This window comes from Musca domestica, unplaced genomic scaffold, assembly GCF_030504385.1.
Source record: "Musca domestica strain aabys unplaced genomic scaffold, Musca_domestica.polishedcontigs.V.1.1 8, whole genome shotgun sequence".
In the NCBI taxonomy this organism is placed as follows: Eukaryota; Metazoa; Arthropoda; class Insecta; order Diptera; family Muscidae; genus Musca; species Musca domestica.
The window spans coordinates 16,910,038-16,926,273 of NW_026712409.1; the positions used below are offsets into that span (position 1 = coordinate 16,910,038).

Genomic DNA, 16,236 nt, shown 5'->3' on the forward strand with positions numbered 1-16,236 from the left:
TATGCTGCTTAAGAATATATATTCATTGTGGGTTCTAAAATGTATATTTCGAGGTGTTACAAACGGAATGACATACTTAATATACCCTCCATACTATGGTGGAGGGTATAAAAATCTTACTAATGGCCGCACTGGATCTTTTAAAAATTCCCAATAGAAAATTTTACTAAAAAGTCGCCATTAATGGCGCCACATGCCTCCAAAAATTTTAATTTTTTAAAACGAAATTATGGATACCTTGTGTTCCTTATTATTCCGCTGGACATGTAGAAACTTCAATCTAACAAAAACCCTACACAGAGTCCTTAAAAAATCCCCGAAAACAATCGGACCTGGACTGGACGACAAATCTGAACCTCTACAAACATTAAAAAAAAATTCTTAATGACCATGCTGTTCTTGTAGAAAATATATTTCAAAAATCCCGAGGCTCATACTGAGCCTCAAAAAAAATATATATTTCAAAATTCCATTATTATGGTCATAGCCCTGGACCGGACGACAAATCTGGACCTCTAGAAATATTAAAAAAATCCTTAATGGCCATGCTGGTCTTGTAGAAAATATATTTCAAAAATCCCGACTAATGGTCATACTGAGTCTCAAAAAATATATATTTCAAAATTCCATGGTTATGGTCATGTAGAGGCACAACATGGCCATAATCATGGAATTTTGAAATATATTTTTTTGAGAAAATATTTTGAATTTCCACATTTAGAGACACATTCATGTTCCGTTATAAATTTTGAATTCTTGAAATGCAACGGATTTTTTTTGGAAAGCCTTAAAAATACTTTGCAGGATATTTTGACAGTTATTTGTTTAACTGTCAAAAAAATCCTTACATGCGCACTAAGTCTCAGAGCTTTTTTGGCACAGGACGCATCATAAATTAAATGTTTTGCGAAGCAGAGCTTTTTAATAAAAGCTCTAAACTTTTATTACGGATTATGCGCACTGCATGTCCTGCCACCATCCAATGCAACTGTGCGAGAGAGATAACCCTCTCCGTTGGCGGTAGTCAGGTGAAAGATGTCAACTGTATTATTAGCTTTCAAAATACATTCCAAAACTTCGTTGTCTTCTTCTTCTTCATCATCACTGCTGCTACTGCTGCTGCCTCTCATAGGACACACATAACATACACGTTGCCCCCTTGCACCCTTGTGACCCCCTCTCTCCCCCACAAAACACACTCTACAGTCGAGCTCCAACTTCACATTGAGTGTGCACATAGACAAGATTTTTCGCATTACAGAGTCGCTAACTCGCTCACACGGACTGACTGACAATTCATAGCCAAAGCAAAGCAAAGCAAAAGCAAAAAAAAAAAGAAAAGAAATAAAACTCCTTCTTGGCGAAAGGAAAAAGGACTTTTGTTTTAAGAATAGAAAAAAAAACGCAAAAGTGATAAATATTTTAAACGACAAAAATGAGTGCAAAAAAGGACAAAGGATATGGGAACAAATGAGTCAATCACATCCTTTTCGGAATTGGCCAAGTGAAAAAATCTCGGCAAAAGTGTAAAAAAACAATAGGTACACATAGCGGAATAATACATTTCGGCCAGAAGCAGGCACGACGACGAAGAAGAAGAAGAGGAAGCAGCAGAAGAGAGAGAGGCAGGACGAGGACGAGGACGACGACAACGAAACCTGATTTGGGGGAGTTTGCAAGGAGGAAAAACTGGCAACTATCACTGGCAGCGCAGTAATACTCGTAACACTTGGTGAAAATTTCCCAAACGAAAAACCCAAGGAAAGATTGCCAAGAATCTAAGCTAAGCAGGGATTTGGCAAAAGAGGATAAGGAGAGAGGGATAAGGAGAGCGTCAAAAGTTTAACTCAAAAAAAATTCTGTCAATTAATCTTTTTTTGTAAGTTTAGTTATTGCTTTTTGATAACAACTTTGTACCAAACTTCTGCAATACCAAAACTCAGTCGCCGGAGAGCATCTGAGAGCCCCCAACCCACCACCAGCACCCCCCCTCTCTCGCTCTCTCTCACACGACATTCACTTAATGCTAATCAAATGAATCAACGATGTTTTGCGTCCTTAGGCTAAATGTTGTGTTGTGTGGATGAAGAGTTCTGGCCAAAGGAACTACAACAACAACAACAACACCACAAACAAAAAAACACAAAAAAAATCGCAATGCAACGCTTAACTCCCGCATTAGATACGGGTGATTGTACGTAAAAACCCCATTAACCTTTCACAACTGGCCGCCAAGGAGTTGACAACAAACAGGCAACGAGAGGACGTCCGAAGAAAACAAAAAAAAAAAACGCGACAGGAGAAAACAAAAGGCAGATCACCAGGAGCTGCCAACACCAACATCAGGATATCAACCAAATTAACAAGCAAAAATAATCCATTAAAAACCACTGCCATACCACCACCCCATCCCCTCGCTCTGGCCACCCACCAAAACAAGAACACATACAGCGACACACATACCCTCACACACACACAACATCATCCCCTCCGCCACCCACAACAACAAAAAAAGGATCCAGAGTTCAACTTTGGATTTAAAAACTAATGAATGCCCAACAACTGCAAATTCCATATCCAATGGCTCTGAGACGTTACCTGGTATGTTTTAGCATACTAACTTGGCTATCATTGCTAACAAGTAAGTGAACACCCCTCCAACCCCTCTTTTTAATTTACCATTAATTCTGTCTTCATTTCGAAGAAACTCAATACGTTTCCGGTTTCTTGACCAACAGATTAGCCACCTTAATTGGTTTTCGTTACGTTACTTATTCTTATTCTTCTTCCACTTCTTTCGATTTCTTTTTAATTAGCCACCCAGTCGGTCAGAATAACCAATCTTAAGGTGCCTCATACCTACACGCTGGAACGTCACACAGAACCGCAACCCCTGGTGCTAGACTGTGAATATGAATTGGGGCCGCGCGAAAAGGGCTTTGTGCTCAAGTGGCTGTTCAACAACCACTCGATATATCAATGGATACCCTCCGTAAAGGGATTTGCAATGGTAAGTTGACGTTAAAGATCAGCTGAAGTTAAGCACTCCATTCAAAGGACCAAAAAGGATTTAGAAGGCGGATTTTAAAAATACATGTTCTACAGGTCCAATAGGGCCACAAGTGGGGATTTAAACAAGTTAAAAAGGTCAAAGTTCTGCCCGGCCCTCCACCATTTGGAACGAATTCGAAAATTTTCAAAAAAATAAAATCCTTAAAAAATTCTGTTAAAATTTTAAAAAGTTCCGAATATAGCCGTTATATTGGGATCTATACGACCTACATAGGCATTGTTTGTCATAAGCCCTTACCATATTCAAATTCGAAACTTGAAATAAACGGTGAAAAAATGTAGCTAAAATCATCAAAATATCGTATATAGGGAGGTACCGTTATATCGGAGCTGTGCGAAGTCCTGGAACAGCATAGATAATTTTTTGTCACAGGCTGTAGCATCCATTACGAACTTCAAATACGACATCTCAAACAATTTCGGTGGGTTTTGTACCTAATCTCATCAAAATACCGTATATAGGGAGGTACTGATGTATGGGGCCTATACGAAGACCTGGACCTGCACAGATAATTTTCTGTCATAGGCTGTAGTATCCATTTAGAACTTCAAATACCAAATTTGAACCAATTCCGGTGAATAATGTGGCTAAAATCATCAAAATACCGAATATCGGGAGGTACTGATATATGGGGCCTATACGAAGTCCTGGACCTGCATTGGCAATTTTCTGTCACAGACTGTAGTTCCCATTACGAACTCTAAATACGTAATTTGAGACTACTACAGTGAATAATTTCGCCAAAATCATCAAAATACCGGATATAGGGAGGTACTGATGTATGGGGCCTATACGAAGACCTGGACCTGCACAGACAATTTTCTGTCATAGGCTGTAGTATCCGTTTCGAACTTCAAATACCAAATTTGAAACAATTCCGGTTAATAATGTCGCTAAAATCATCAAAATACCGAATATCCGGAGGTACCGTTATATGGGGCTATATGAAAACGTGGACCTACATGGCCCATTTACGAACTTAACCTGCCTACTGGCAAAATATACGTGTGTGCAAAATTTTAGCTTTCTATCTCAATTCATTGGAAAGATAGCGTGATTACAACAGACAGACGGGCAGACAGACGGACATCGCTAAATCGACTTCGATCGAATTTCACGCTGATCAAGAATATATAAAATTTGTTGGGTCTGACATGAGTATTTCGAGGAGTTAGAAACGGAATGACAAAGTTAATATACCCTCCATAGTATGGTGGAGGGTATAAAAATATGGAGGAACAGTAATGACTATAAACTGGAGATTTATTATACCCTCCACCATACATAGTGTGGAGGGTATATTAAGTTCGTCATTCCGTTTGTAACTCCTCGAAATACTCATGTCAGACCCAACAAAGTTTATATATTCTTGATCAGCGTAAAATTCTAAGACGATTTAGCCATGTCCGTCCGTCTGTTGTAATCACGATACAGTCAAAACGAATTCAGATAGGGAGCTAAAATTTTGCACAGATCTGTCTTTAGTCTGCAGGCAGGTCAAGTTCGATGATGGGCTATATCGGTCCGCGATATCGTATAGCCCCCATATAACGGTACCCCCCGGATATTCGGTATTTTGATGATGTTAGCCACATTTTTCAACGGAACTGTCTGAAATTCTACACAAGGAATTCTTCTTGGGCACTTACCCCCTGAAAGAGAATAGTCCATATAGGTCCACAATATCGTATATCCCCCATATAACGATACCCCCGATATTCGGTATTTTGATGATTTTAGCCAAAATTTTCAACAGAATTGTCTGAAAATCCAAACAAGGAGTTCCAAGAGTACTTAACCTCCTGAAAGAGAATTGTATATCCCCCATATATCGGCACCTTCCGTTATTAGGTATTTTAAAGATTTTAACTGAATTTTTAATGGATTTTATTTTTTTGAAAATTTTCTAATTCGTTTCAAATGGTGGAGGGTATTCAAAGTTCGGCCCGGCCGAACTTACTGCTTTTTTACTTGTTAAAACTATTTTCTTGAGGTCATGTGGGGCCATAACATTTTCTAGAGATTCAGTGTGGCCATAAGCCGGAATTTTTTTTATAAAATTTTCTAGAGATGCAGTAGGTTCATTGGGGGGGATTTAAAAAAAAATCTAGAAGCCCAGTGTGGCCATAAGTTGGAGTAATGAAATGATTGACTAACTAACTGACTGACTAAGAATCAATGCCCAGACGAAACGGCAGGAGCTAAAATCTTGAAATTTTGCACGAGGGTCAGTCTTGGTGTTTAGGCTGGGTTTTTTGGAAATCCGTACTAAAATGTACTAAAAATGTAATACTTTGTATCGGTGAAACGGAATACTCTAGAATTTTGGATTGAGAGTCACTAAAGGAGTGCAGGATAGATGTAGCAAAGGGTTTTTTGGAAATTCGAACGTTACAAAAAGTCCAAAAATGGTACTAACAATGGTACCATTTGGTACTATGTGAACGAATAGAGTTAAAAACTTGAAACTTCCACGAGGATCATTCTTGGGTGATAAGGTTGGGTTTTTGAGTTTGAATGAGGATTTGAATGAGCTAGAATTCTGTATTGGATAGAGAGTCACTGATGGAGTGCAGGATAGATATAGCAAAGGGTTTTTGGAAATACGAACATATAGGTTAAGAAAAGTTATAAAATGGTACCATTAGTGTGAACGAATATAGCTAAAAACTCGAAACATGCGCGAGGGTCAGACTTGGCTCGTAGCCGTGTGATAAGGTTGGAGTTTGGAAAATCGAACTTAAAGGAATAATTCGACGGAATGAGCTAGAACTCTAAAATTTGAAATGCGAGTCACTGATGGAGTACAAATGGTGGAGGGTATTAAAAATTCGGCCCGGCCGAACTTATTGCTTTTTTACTTGTTTTAAATATTCTAGAGATCATAAGTTGGGTTTTTTTAGAATTTTTTTCTAGAAGCCCAGGAAGGCCGCATACTAATATTCTGGATTTTTTTAGATATGAAATATTCTTAACTCTCTGCTCTCTCTCTCTCTCTCTTAACAGGGCATCATGAAATCGAAAATCAATACGGAAATCTACACAACAGAGGGTAGTCCGGGTGTGATATCAATACGTAGGCCAGACTGGAATATGACCGGGGAGTATACATGTTTTGTCCAAACCTTCGAATCAACAGATAAACGAAGTAGCCGTCTACAAATAATTGGTGAGTACAGCAGCAGATTCCATTTTAGAGATTTAAAAAAAAAAATAATTCTTGTTTTTTTTTGACAGTTCCTGAATCGGATTTTTTACTTGAAACAAAAATGGATGGAACGCGTGAAAATGTCGAAGTAATGTGTGCCGTTCAGAATGTTTTCCCCCAACCCGTACTATACGTAAAGTAAGTGTAATATAAGGAGTTAAGTTTGGTATATCTACAAACAGGGGGTTGCAGAGGAAATGTTGTATCAATGGGACTTGCTCAATAAAGAGAGAGAATTTTTCATTATATCCGTCAAAAAAAAAAATTAAAAAAAATATTTAAAATGGCCGTTCGTAATGAACAGAATACCAAATCGATTTAAAATTGAATACCCGAATGTAGACAAAACTTGAATTTCTCAGAAAAATTTTTGAACCATCTTAGGGATATTATCCAGGGTGAGATAAAAAAACTGCAACAAAGTCAAACGCGATAATTTTTAAATTTTCTTTTAATCTTTAATTGAATAAATTTGAATGAAAACAAAAAATGTCGGAAATAGCATTAAATTTTAGAATAAGTTTAGATTTGTTCGAATTGGTAACCTTTGGCACGAATTATGACCTTCAAAAGGCCAATGAAACCTTCACACGCTGCCGGAATGATGCTCTGCGGTATTTTGGCCCATTCCCCGCGAAGCGCTTTGCTTGAGGTGATCGACACTGTGGTATTTTCTAGTGCCAACCTTGCTTTCCAAAATACTCCAGACACAATAGTTCATCGGATTGGTATCTGGGGATTTTGGTGGCCATTGTGCGCTGGAAATGAAGAGAGGAACCTCATTTCGCAACCATTCTAGGGTGGCGCGTGCTGAGTGCGAGTCCTGTTGGAATGTCCAAGGTCTGCGGCCAAAATGTTGTGCGTGCCCAAGGCTTTAATATAACCTCCAGAATATTTTCGCGATAATATTCGGCATTTATTCTGATGCTATGGTCGATTAATACGAGCGAGAGCGACCATCGGCTGCTATGGCGGCCCACACCATCACCATGGCTGGCGCTTGAGTTCTGGTAGCCAACCGAAGGTGTACATTTTCAGCTGACCTCCTTGGCAAGTAAACACGATCATTTTGTTTGTTTACAAACTGCTGGACAACGAATATTTTCACATCGGAGAAAACCAAATTCGGCAGTTCACCACTTTCGGCCAAGCGAAGCAACTCTTTAGCTCTTTTGAGACTATTTTCTTTCTGTTGCGGTGTAAGTTCTGGCACTTTTTGGAATTTTAATGGTTTAACCCCGAGCTTATTTTTCAATATTTGCGAATGGAATATTGCGATATGTTCAGCTCATGAGCCATTTTTAGGCTACTGAGACGCGGGTTTCGATCAAGTCGCTGCTTCATTACTTTTCGAACCATTTCTGCTGATGTTGCTGTTTTCTTCCGTACACTTCTTTGACGTCGGGCTACGCTCCCAGTACTAGCACACGGTAACGAGCGATGGTACGAGACACAAATGATTTATTCACATTTAAATGCTGGAGGGCTCTAATGATAGCCACTTGTGGTTCTCTCAGCCAAATATTAAGAAATCACACTATCACGCTTGAATTCCATCACGAATAACTTTTTTTCTGGAAAATTCTCAACAAAATGCTTTTGTACGCTTGCAAAGAATATAGTGAGCTGTCGCTGGAAAAATTTTAACAGCTGTCGGACGAGTGGCTTAGAAATGACAGCAGTCTCAAGTTGCTTGTAGTTTTTTCATCTCACCCTGTACACATAATAGGGCTTTTCCAGATGATATCATGGGCTGTCATCCTTTATTCTTTTACCTATAAAGCCAGCCGATGATTTAAACCAAAAAAAATTCTCTCCTTATGTATTTACCCATTATGAGACCTTATATCTTCACCACACCCCTCTCTTCCCCCTTTTCACACACATTTAACTAACATTTTTCTTTAATTTTTTTTTTCCTTCTTTAGCAGATTTGATACAAAAATTTTGGATTCCGTACTGACGCAAATGGATCAGAATGCTAGTGGCCTATATAGTATGACAGTTAGAACGCGTATACCTAGAGATAAATTCGAATCACCCACACCGATAACATGTGCATTTTACCTGCTTGGTACCAATTACACTAAAAGACGGGAAACTATTTTCTATGGTAAGTAGAGGTAAGAGATAATGGTAGAGTCGATATTTCTTTTTGTTTTAAGAAAACTAAAATTTGAAAAAAAAACTTTTGGGAAAAATTTTGTTCAGAACATTGCCAAAGAAAATCGGGTATTTCTCAGGGAAAAATTTCACGATGAAAATCGTGGATTTTTTTCAAGAACATTTTTACAAAAAAAACCGACTGACTGAATATAAGGATCCTTCTGTGGATCTTTGAGAAAACATATTTTAAGTTCATAAAATTTTAAACACCATCTGACGGAAAATCTTGGAACAGATTAGGGACGTTCCGGTCGAAAAAAGAAGATATTTAAAACAAGTAAAAACACATTAAGTTCGGCAGGGCCGAATGCCCTCCACCTTAGGGTAGAGGAAACATTAGAAGCCATTATGACCAACAAATGCCAATTTTTAGACATATTCGTGGGAAAATATGCCCAAAATCATCAAAATACCGAATATCGGGAGATACCGTTGTATGGGGGCTATACGAAAACGTGGACCGATTGAAGTAAACCCGCATACTGGCAAAATACACTAGTGTGCAATATTTTAGCCTTCTATCTCAATTCATTGGGAAGATAGCGTGATTACAACAGACAGACGGGCAGACAGACAGACGGACATCGTTAAATCGACTCAGCATTTTTAAGCTGATCCAAAATATATACTTTGTAGGGTCTATCATGAGTATTTCGAGGAGTTACAAACGGAATGACAAAGTTAATATACCCTCCATAGTATGATGGAGGGTATAAAAATAGACTTCATAGCCTAATTGGGGGCTACCTTACATATGCAGGTCCATGTATTCGTTTGGCCCCCATGTGACGATACCTCCCAATATTCGGTATTTTGATAATTTCACCGACATTATTAACCGGAATTGTTTGAAATTTCGTATAGGAAGTTCGCAATAGGTACTGCAAGCCTTGACAGAAAATTGTCAATGCAGGTCCACGTCTTCGTCTAGACCACCTATAATCATATCATATATCATATAGGGCGGCTATATTCGGCATTTTGATGATATTAGCGACATTATCCACCGAAATTATTTCATATTTCGTATTTGAAGTTCGGAATCGGTACTACAGGCTATGAGAAAAAATTAATTATGCAGATCCACGTCTTGGTATAGTCCCCCCATATACCGATACCTCTCAATATTCGGTATTTTGATAATTTCACCGACATTATTAACCGGAATTGTTTGAAATTTCGTATAGGAAGTTCGCAATAGGTACTGCAAGTCATGACAGAAAATTGTCAATGCAGGTCCTCGTCTTCGTAAAGACCACCTATAATCATATACCTCCCTATATTCGGCATTATGATGATATTAGCGACATTATCCACCGGAATTGTTTGAAATTTCGTATTTGAAGTTCGGAATCGGTACTACAGCCTATGACAAAAAATTAATTATGCAGATCCACGTCTTGGTATAGTCCCCCCATATACCTATACCTGTCAATATTCTGTATTTTGATGATTTTACCGACATTGTTAAACGGAATTGTTTTAAATTTCGTATTTGAAGTTCGGAATCGGAACTACAAGCTATGACAGAAAATTGTCTATGCAGGACAACGTCTTCGTATAGCCCCCATATACCGATACCTCCCGATATTCGGGATAATGATTTATATCGGAATTGATTCAAATTTCGTATTTGAATAGGTACTGCAAGAAGACAAAATGGTCCACGTCTTCGTATAGACCACATGTAACGACACCTCCCTATATTCGGCATTTTGATGATATTAGCGACATTAATCGGTACTACAGCCTATGACGAAACATTACTTATGCAGATTCACGTCTTCGTATAGACGGTAATTTTCGACAGATTTTTGTTTTTTTGAAATTTTTCAAGTTCCTTCCAAATGCTGGAGGGTATTAAAAATTCGGCCCGGCCGATATTAGCTGCTTTTTTACTTGTTTTTTATTTATGTATTTCGAAAATTTTGTGTGATGGTACCAGGACAAGTGGACCGATTTTGCCATCTTCAGTCTCGATTTTAGTTTGGTAAGAAAATTAGAAAACAAATCGGATATCCAATCCAAAATGTCCAGAAAATGCAATTCTTCAATGCAGCACATGTTAGACCCTAGAAAATGATGGTCCTCTATAAATTGACGAACTGCCATGGATCCTCCTAAGATGAAAAATCTAAGGAGGGTTCCGTATGTAATGAATAGCGTTATTAAGGTTGTCTATACATATGAGACTTTCAATATACCTATTCTAAGATTGCACATCCTCTCTAGATCTTCTGTTGGACTTCTATAGATAGAAGACTATATTCTATAGGTCTTTTTTAAGAAAGAATATTTTTAAAATAATTTAATTAGTAAAAAATTTTCAGTAGAACTTTTTATGATTCTTCAATACCTTTGATAGGACCTTCTGTAGATAGAAGGTATACCTTCCATCTAAGATTTTTGCTTTAGATCAAGACCTTATATATACCATATGTTCTCCAAGTATAAAAGACTTCCCAAGGGTCTTCTAAAATTAAAAACGAATTCCAAAAAACCTTGTACAGGTCTAGACATACCTTCCATAGGCCTTTTATAGATACAAATCTCTCTATGGGAATTTTATGAAAAGAAGGACGTTTAATGTCCATCAACTATTTATGGCTCTTTTAAAGATAGAAGACCCTTTGTAGGTCTATTACGAATAGAAGACATTCGAAAGGTTTTATACGTAAAGAAATATTTCTGGAGATCTTCTGTTGGGAGATGCACTTACAAGGGCCATGTATAGATTAAAGACCCTTTGTGGGTCTCCTATAAGTATTATTATATAATTCCGTTTTAACCAAAACCCGAAAAGACTTTCGCCCGTATTCATAGGTCCTCATCTGTATATCATCAACAATCAACATTCCGAATGGTTCACAATATGCCAACGAAATGGCAACCATGTCCATTCATATACATGAAAACAAAGGGGTTCGTAATTATAAATACGAGTGAGTAAGAAAGAGAGAACAATTAATGGCTGCACAATGGGAACTACAAAACTAAGACCGATACAGAGAGAGGTATGGGAAAGCAGATACAACAATGTTACAATTCAAAGAAGTAAAAAAGTATCGGTCGGTTTTGCCGACAGATGTATACCCTTAGCCAATGTTTGATTATCTAAAAATATTTTGACTTCTGTTATGATTATTCAAATGTTTATTCCCTTATGAAGTTGGTTCTGAAGGAATTGGCCAATATTGGCCATTTCGTATCGGATCTAAATAAATATGATGTAAATATTGTAACGTGGTAGATATGAACTGTGTTGTGTTAATGGATATTTTGGAATGTACCAAGTCTTCATGGATATTCAAAATGTTGAGCCTTTGTGGGGGAGGTACCAGATCGAGTGGACCGATATATCCCATCTTCACAACGGATCTTTTGTTTTTGAAAATATTGGGATGTGTGAAATATAAAGAGAACCTGATGCTTATTTCAGATTTTATTTTCAAAACTTTGACCCTTTGTGCCTCCACCACAGGAGGAATGGTCCGATCTCTACCGTATTTTTTAACAGATCCTGTGTTGATAGAAATATTCAGATGTGCCAAGTCTAAATGGAATCCGATGTTAGTTTCGCGTTTGGGAGCTTAATGGATATTAAAAATTGCGACCTCTTGTGGGGGTGGTACCAGAAGGAGTAGATCTATATATTCCATCTTAACACCAGATCTTGGGTTTATTAAAATATAGGGATGTGTGAAATTTTAAGACAATCGGATTCTTACATCACATTTTATAAGACTTATAATTATTCAGAAATTACCTTTTTACCCTTGGGGGTGGTACTTAATGCAGTGGGCCGATATTATCCTATTTTGCACCTGACCTAGCACTGACGCAAATATTAATATTTGCAAAATTGGAACAAAATCGCGTTATCGTTTCTCTATCTGTGCAAATAATATATTTTTTTGAAAATTTCGACCATTTGTGGGGGAGGTACAAGAAGGAGTGAACCGATATATTCCATCTAAACACCAAACCTTGGGGTAATATAAATATTGGGATGTGTGAAATTTGAAGACAATCGGACTCTTACATCACATTTTATGAGTTTTGTAATTATTCAAAATTTTGACCATTTGTGGGGGAGGTACTTTATGGAGTGGACCGATATTGTCCATTTTCACACCTGACCTCGCACTGGCGCTAATATTAGGATTTGCAAAGTTAGAGCAAAATCGGGTTATAGTTTCTCTTTCTGTGCAAAAAATATTTTTTTTTTGAAAATTTCGACCTTTTGTGGGGGAGGTACCAGAAGGAGTGGACCGATATTGCCCATCTCCAAAATCGATATAAATTTGACAAAAATATTACGATGTACCAAGTTTGGATCAAATCGGATACTTCCTTCGAGACAGACAGACGGACGGACGGACATCGCTAGATCGACTCCAAATGTCCTGAAACGGATTTGGTCCAAAGATACCTAGGGTCTAAAACCGTTATTTCGACTAGGCACGTTTTGACCGTATCAAATGATATATACCCTCTCTAGCCATATGGCTGAGGGTATAATGAATGGAAACTATCTAAATTAACTTACAATCTTATTTAGATCCTCAATGGGTCTCTTGCAGAAAAAGTATCTATAAATCTTCTATTGATAAACGTCCATCCATGTGAGGTCTTTTTTAGATCCTTCGTAAATAAAAGACCTCTCTGGGTCTTCCATATTTCGAAAACCATTTATAGATTTTCTGTAAAAAGTAGACCTTACAGAAAACATAGCAGACCTTTTTGGAGGAAGGCCTTCTATAGGTGTTCATAAATAAAAGGGTTTTTTTTTGGGATCTAAGATCTAGAGATCTTTTGCACACCGAGAACCTTTTATAAAAAAACTTTTGGAAGCTTTATTATAGAAAGCAATTCGCCAGTAGCTTTACCATCAATATCAGACCAACTAAAATGTATTTATAAGCTCTGGACCTTCTCTAAGCATTTTATAATTAGCTGAGATTTTATTAGTAAAAGATCTTCTGTAGGTCTTTTTTTTTTTTTTTTTTTTTTTTTTGGACCCTTTTTTCGCTTCTAAAATCAGATGAAAATTGGAAGGTTGTCTATGGAAGGCAAAGTAGCTTTACCATCAATATCCAATATTTTGAAGGTCCAGCGACCCTCTTTGATCTGTTACTAATAGAGCACCTTCCATCGGTCTTCCATAACCAGACGTCCTTCTATATTCCATCTATTTATAGATGACCCCTGAAAACCCCTTTTTCGAGTTCAAGGTGTTAATTATAGACCATACTTCACGACTATAATTGACATGTTTTTGACATGTCCGAAGAGGAGGAAATAATGACAGGGATTTAAAATTTACAAAAATTGAAATGACAACGGCACGCAATGCGGATCTAGGCCATTACGACGACGATGTGAAGGGCGCAATTTCACTCAATGGACATTATTGTACAATTAACTTTTAAAAAATGGTTATCTATTAATAAATGATAAAGCATATGTCCGAACGGCAGACCGGCTGACGTAGCATGTGACAAAATATCCTTTTGGGGACAAATTAGGCGACGCAACAACAGCCGGTCGGGCTGGTTGTTTATTTTTAAGTTCAGTTGCCATAACAACAATTTACCAAATTGTTGTTGGAAATTTTGAAATTCTATTTTTCTCTCTTCTTCTTCTTCTTCTTCTTCTTCTTCTTCTTCTAATAAATAATTTTTTCCTCTCCCAATCTCATTTCCTTGCAGATAAAGCAACAAATATACAACGTAAATGGACAACAGTCGCTGTAGTCATGTCGATCGCGTCTTTAGCTTTAAGCAGTTAGTTTGGATATTTGTAATAAAAATAAAAACAAAAATTGAAATAATAATAATTTAATAACATAAATAAGAATAATAATAAATTTAAAAAAAAAACAAATAATATTTAATATATAACAAAGAAGGACGAAAGAAAAAGAAAAAACCAAAAAATCGAAGACAAAGAAGAGGAAATCGAAAAAACCAAAAAGTATATTTGTGTTCGTATAGGATATTTCTATTTAGAATTTTAAAAAAATGAACAAAACCCCCAGATGAAAAAAAAACAACCAACAACAACAAGATTCCCAATAAAAAAAATAACAACAAAACCCCAAGAAAAACAAAAAAACCCAGAAAATAGAAAACGTAAAATAAATTTTGCGGTATTTTTAACGAAAAAGTGCTTATTTTGTAAATGCATGTAAATGTAAGAAGAAACAAACAAATAATAAAGAAAAAAAAAACAACAACAAGAAAGGAGAAAAGAAAAAAGAATAAAAAAACCAACTATACTAAAAAAAACACGAAGGTGTGAGGAAGTTTCTTAACAAAAATTGTTCAAAGGGATACAAAACTCTTCAAAGAGACCAGAAATTGGAAGTCTGGCTTGAAGAGTGGATGGTAAGTAAAAGAGAAAAAGTCCATATTTGGACGGAAAGATTTTTTTCTGGTTACAAAAAAAGTTGCAACGGAGAAGATTTTCTAGCTGGAACTGGTCTCCTAGCCATAGTCAACTGCAACAAGTCTTATAGCTATAGAAGAGCTGAAACAGATATTCAACCTATATAAGAGAAACAGAACTAATACTAGCCATAAAAAGGTGAAACAGATCTTCTAGCTATTGAATAGCTAAAAGCGTTGGATCAGATCTTCTAGCTATTGAAAAGCTGGAACAGGTCTTATAGATGTAGAAGAAATAAAAAACGCTTATAGCCTTAGAGGAGATGGAACAGGTCTTCTAACCTTATAAGGGCTGGTACGAGTCTTCCAGCTATTGAAGAGCTGAAAGAGATCTTTAGCTATTGAAGAGCTGAAAGAGATCTTCAGCTATTGAAGAGCTGGGACAGATCTTAAAGCCTTAGAAAGCTTGAGCAGGTCTTTGGCCTATAGAAGACCTGGAACAGGTATTCTAGCTTCAGAAGATCAAAACAGGTATTCTAGCTTCAGAAGATCAAAACAGGTATTCTGGCTATAGAAGACATAAAACAGGTCTAGTGACCTGACCTCAATCAGGTCTCTGGCAACAGAAAAGCTGACACAGGTCCTCTATTCATTGAAGAGCTGGAGAAAGTCTTCTGGCTCTAGAAAACCTGAAACATTTCCTCTGTCTTTAAGAGAACTGAAACAGGTCTTCTGACTATAGACGACTAGAGACAGATCTTCTGGCTATAGAATACCTGAAACAGGTCCTCTGGCTATGAAATATCTGAAACACGTCTTCTGGCTATAGAAAACGTGAAACAGTTCTTCTGGCTATAGAAGACCTGAGACAGGTCTTCTGGCTATAGAAGACCTGAAACAGGTTTTCTGACTCTAGAAGAAGAGCTGAAACAGGTCTTCCGGCTATAGAAGACTTGAGACACGTCTTCTGGCTATAGAAGACCTGAGAAACGGTCTTCTAGTTATTTATGAGCTGGAGCTGGATCAGGTCTTATGGCTACAGAAAATCTGAAACAAGTCTTCTGGCTATAGAAGACCTGAAAGAGGTGCTCTGGCTGAGATGACCTGAAACAGGTCTTCTGGATATAGAAGACTTGGAACAGGTCTTTTGTATATTGAAGAACTGGAGAAAGTCTTCTGGTTATATAAGATCTGTAGCAGATCTTCTGGCTCTAGAGAAGCTGTGACAGGTCTTCAGGTTCTAGGAGAGCTGAAGCAGAGCTGCTGACTCTAGAAGAGCTGAAGCAAGGCTTCTGGCTCTGGAAGACCTGGAACAGGTCCTATGGCTATATAAGATCTGAAACAGGTCTTCGGGCTGGAGAAAACCTGACACAGGTCTTCTGGCTATAGAAGACCTGAAA

General features: G+C 37.4%; 2 protein-coding genes across 4 annotated transcripts in view; both read left to right on the top strand.

Annotated features, from left to right (window-relative positions):
* Window positions 1-1,099: 1,099 nt before the first annotated feature.
* LOC101897668 (uncharacterized) lies at window positions 1,100-14,545 on the top strand. Of its 3 annotated transcripts, none has more exons than XM_005177070.4 (6): window positions 1,100-2,641; window positions 2,817-3,010; window positions 6,080-6,242; window positions 6,311-6,419; window positions 8,213-8,394; window positions 14,159-14,545. In XM_005177070.4, the coding sequence occupies exons 1-6, from the start codon at window positions 2,548-2,550 to the stop codon at window positions 14,236-14,238; spliced, it is 822 nt and encodes a 273-aa protein (XP_005177127.1). In that variant the 5' UTR covers window positions 1,100-2,547; the 3' UTR covers window positions 14,239-14,545. The 3 variants fall into 3 exon arrangements, with proteins under 3 accessions (XP_005177127.1, XP_058986942.1, XP_019895650.1); XM_059130959.1 differs by having other exon boundaries at window positions 1,103-2,641; window positions 8,210-8,404; XM_020040091.2 differs by having other exon boundaries at window positions 1,103-2,641; window positions 8,210-8,394.
* Window positions 14,546-14,776: 231 nt separating this feature from the next.
* Window positions 14,777-16,236, top strand: part of LOC101897948 (phosphatidylinositol 4-phosphate 5-kinase type-1 alpha) — a 32,968-nt gene continuing 31,508 nt past the window's right edge. The window contains exon 1 of the mRNA XM_059130956.1: window positions 14,777-14,836. The gene's annotated coding sequence lies outside the window, so the exon portion shown is untranslated. The remainder of the gene's footprint in view (window positions 14,837-16,236) is intronic.

What these genes read in the sequence shown, in the direction of transcription:
- LOC101897668 (XM_020040091.2), top strand. Translation starts at nt 2,548, where the DNA reads ATGAATGCCCAACAACTGCAAATTCCATATCCAATGGCTCTGAGACGT. An exon ending in TAGCCGTCTACAAATAATTG is followed by an intron (nt 6,243 to 6,310) that starts GTGAGTACAGCA and finishes TTTTTTTGACAG; the next exon opens with TTCCTGAATCGGATTTTTTA. An exon ending in CAACCCGTACTATACGTAAA is followed by an intron (nt 6,420 to 8,209) that starts GTAAGTGTAATA and finishes TTCCTTCTTTAG; the next exon opens with CAGATTTGATACAAAAATTT.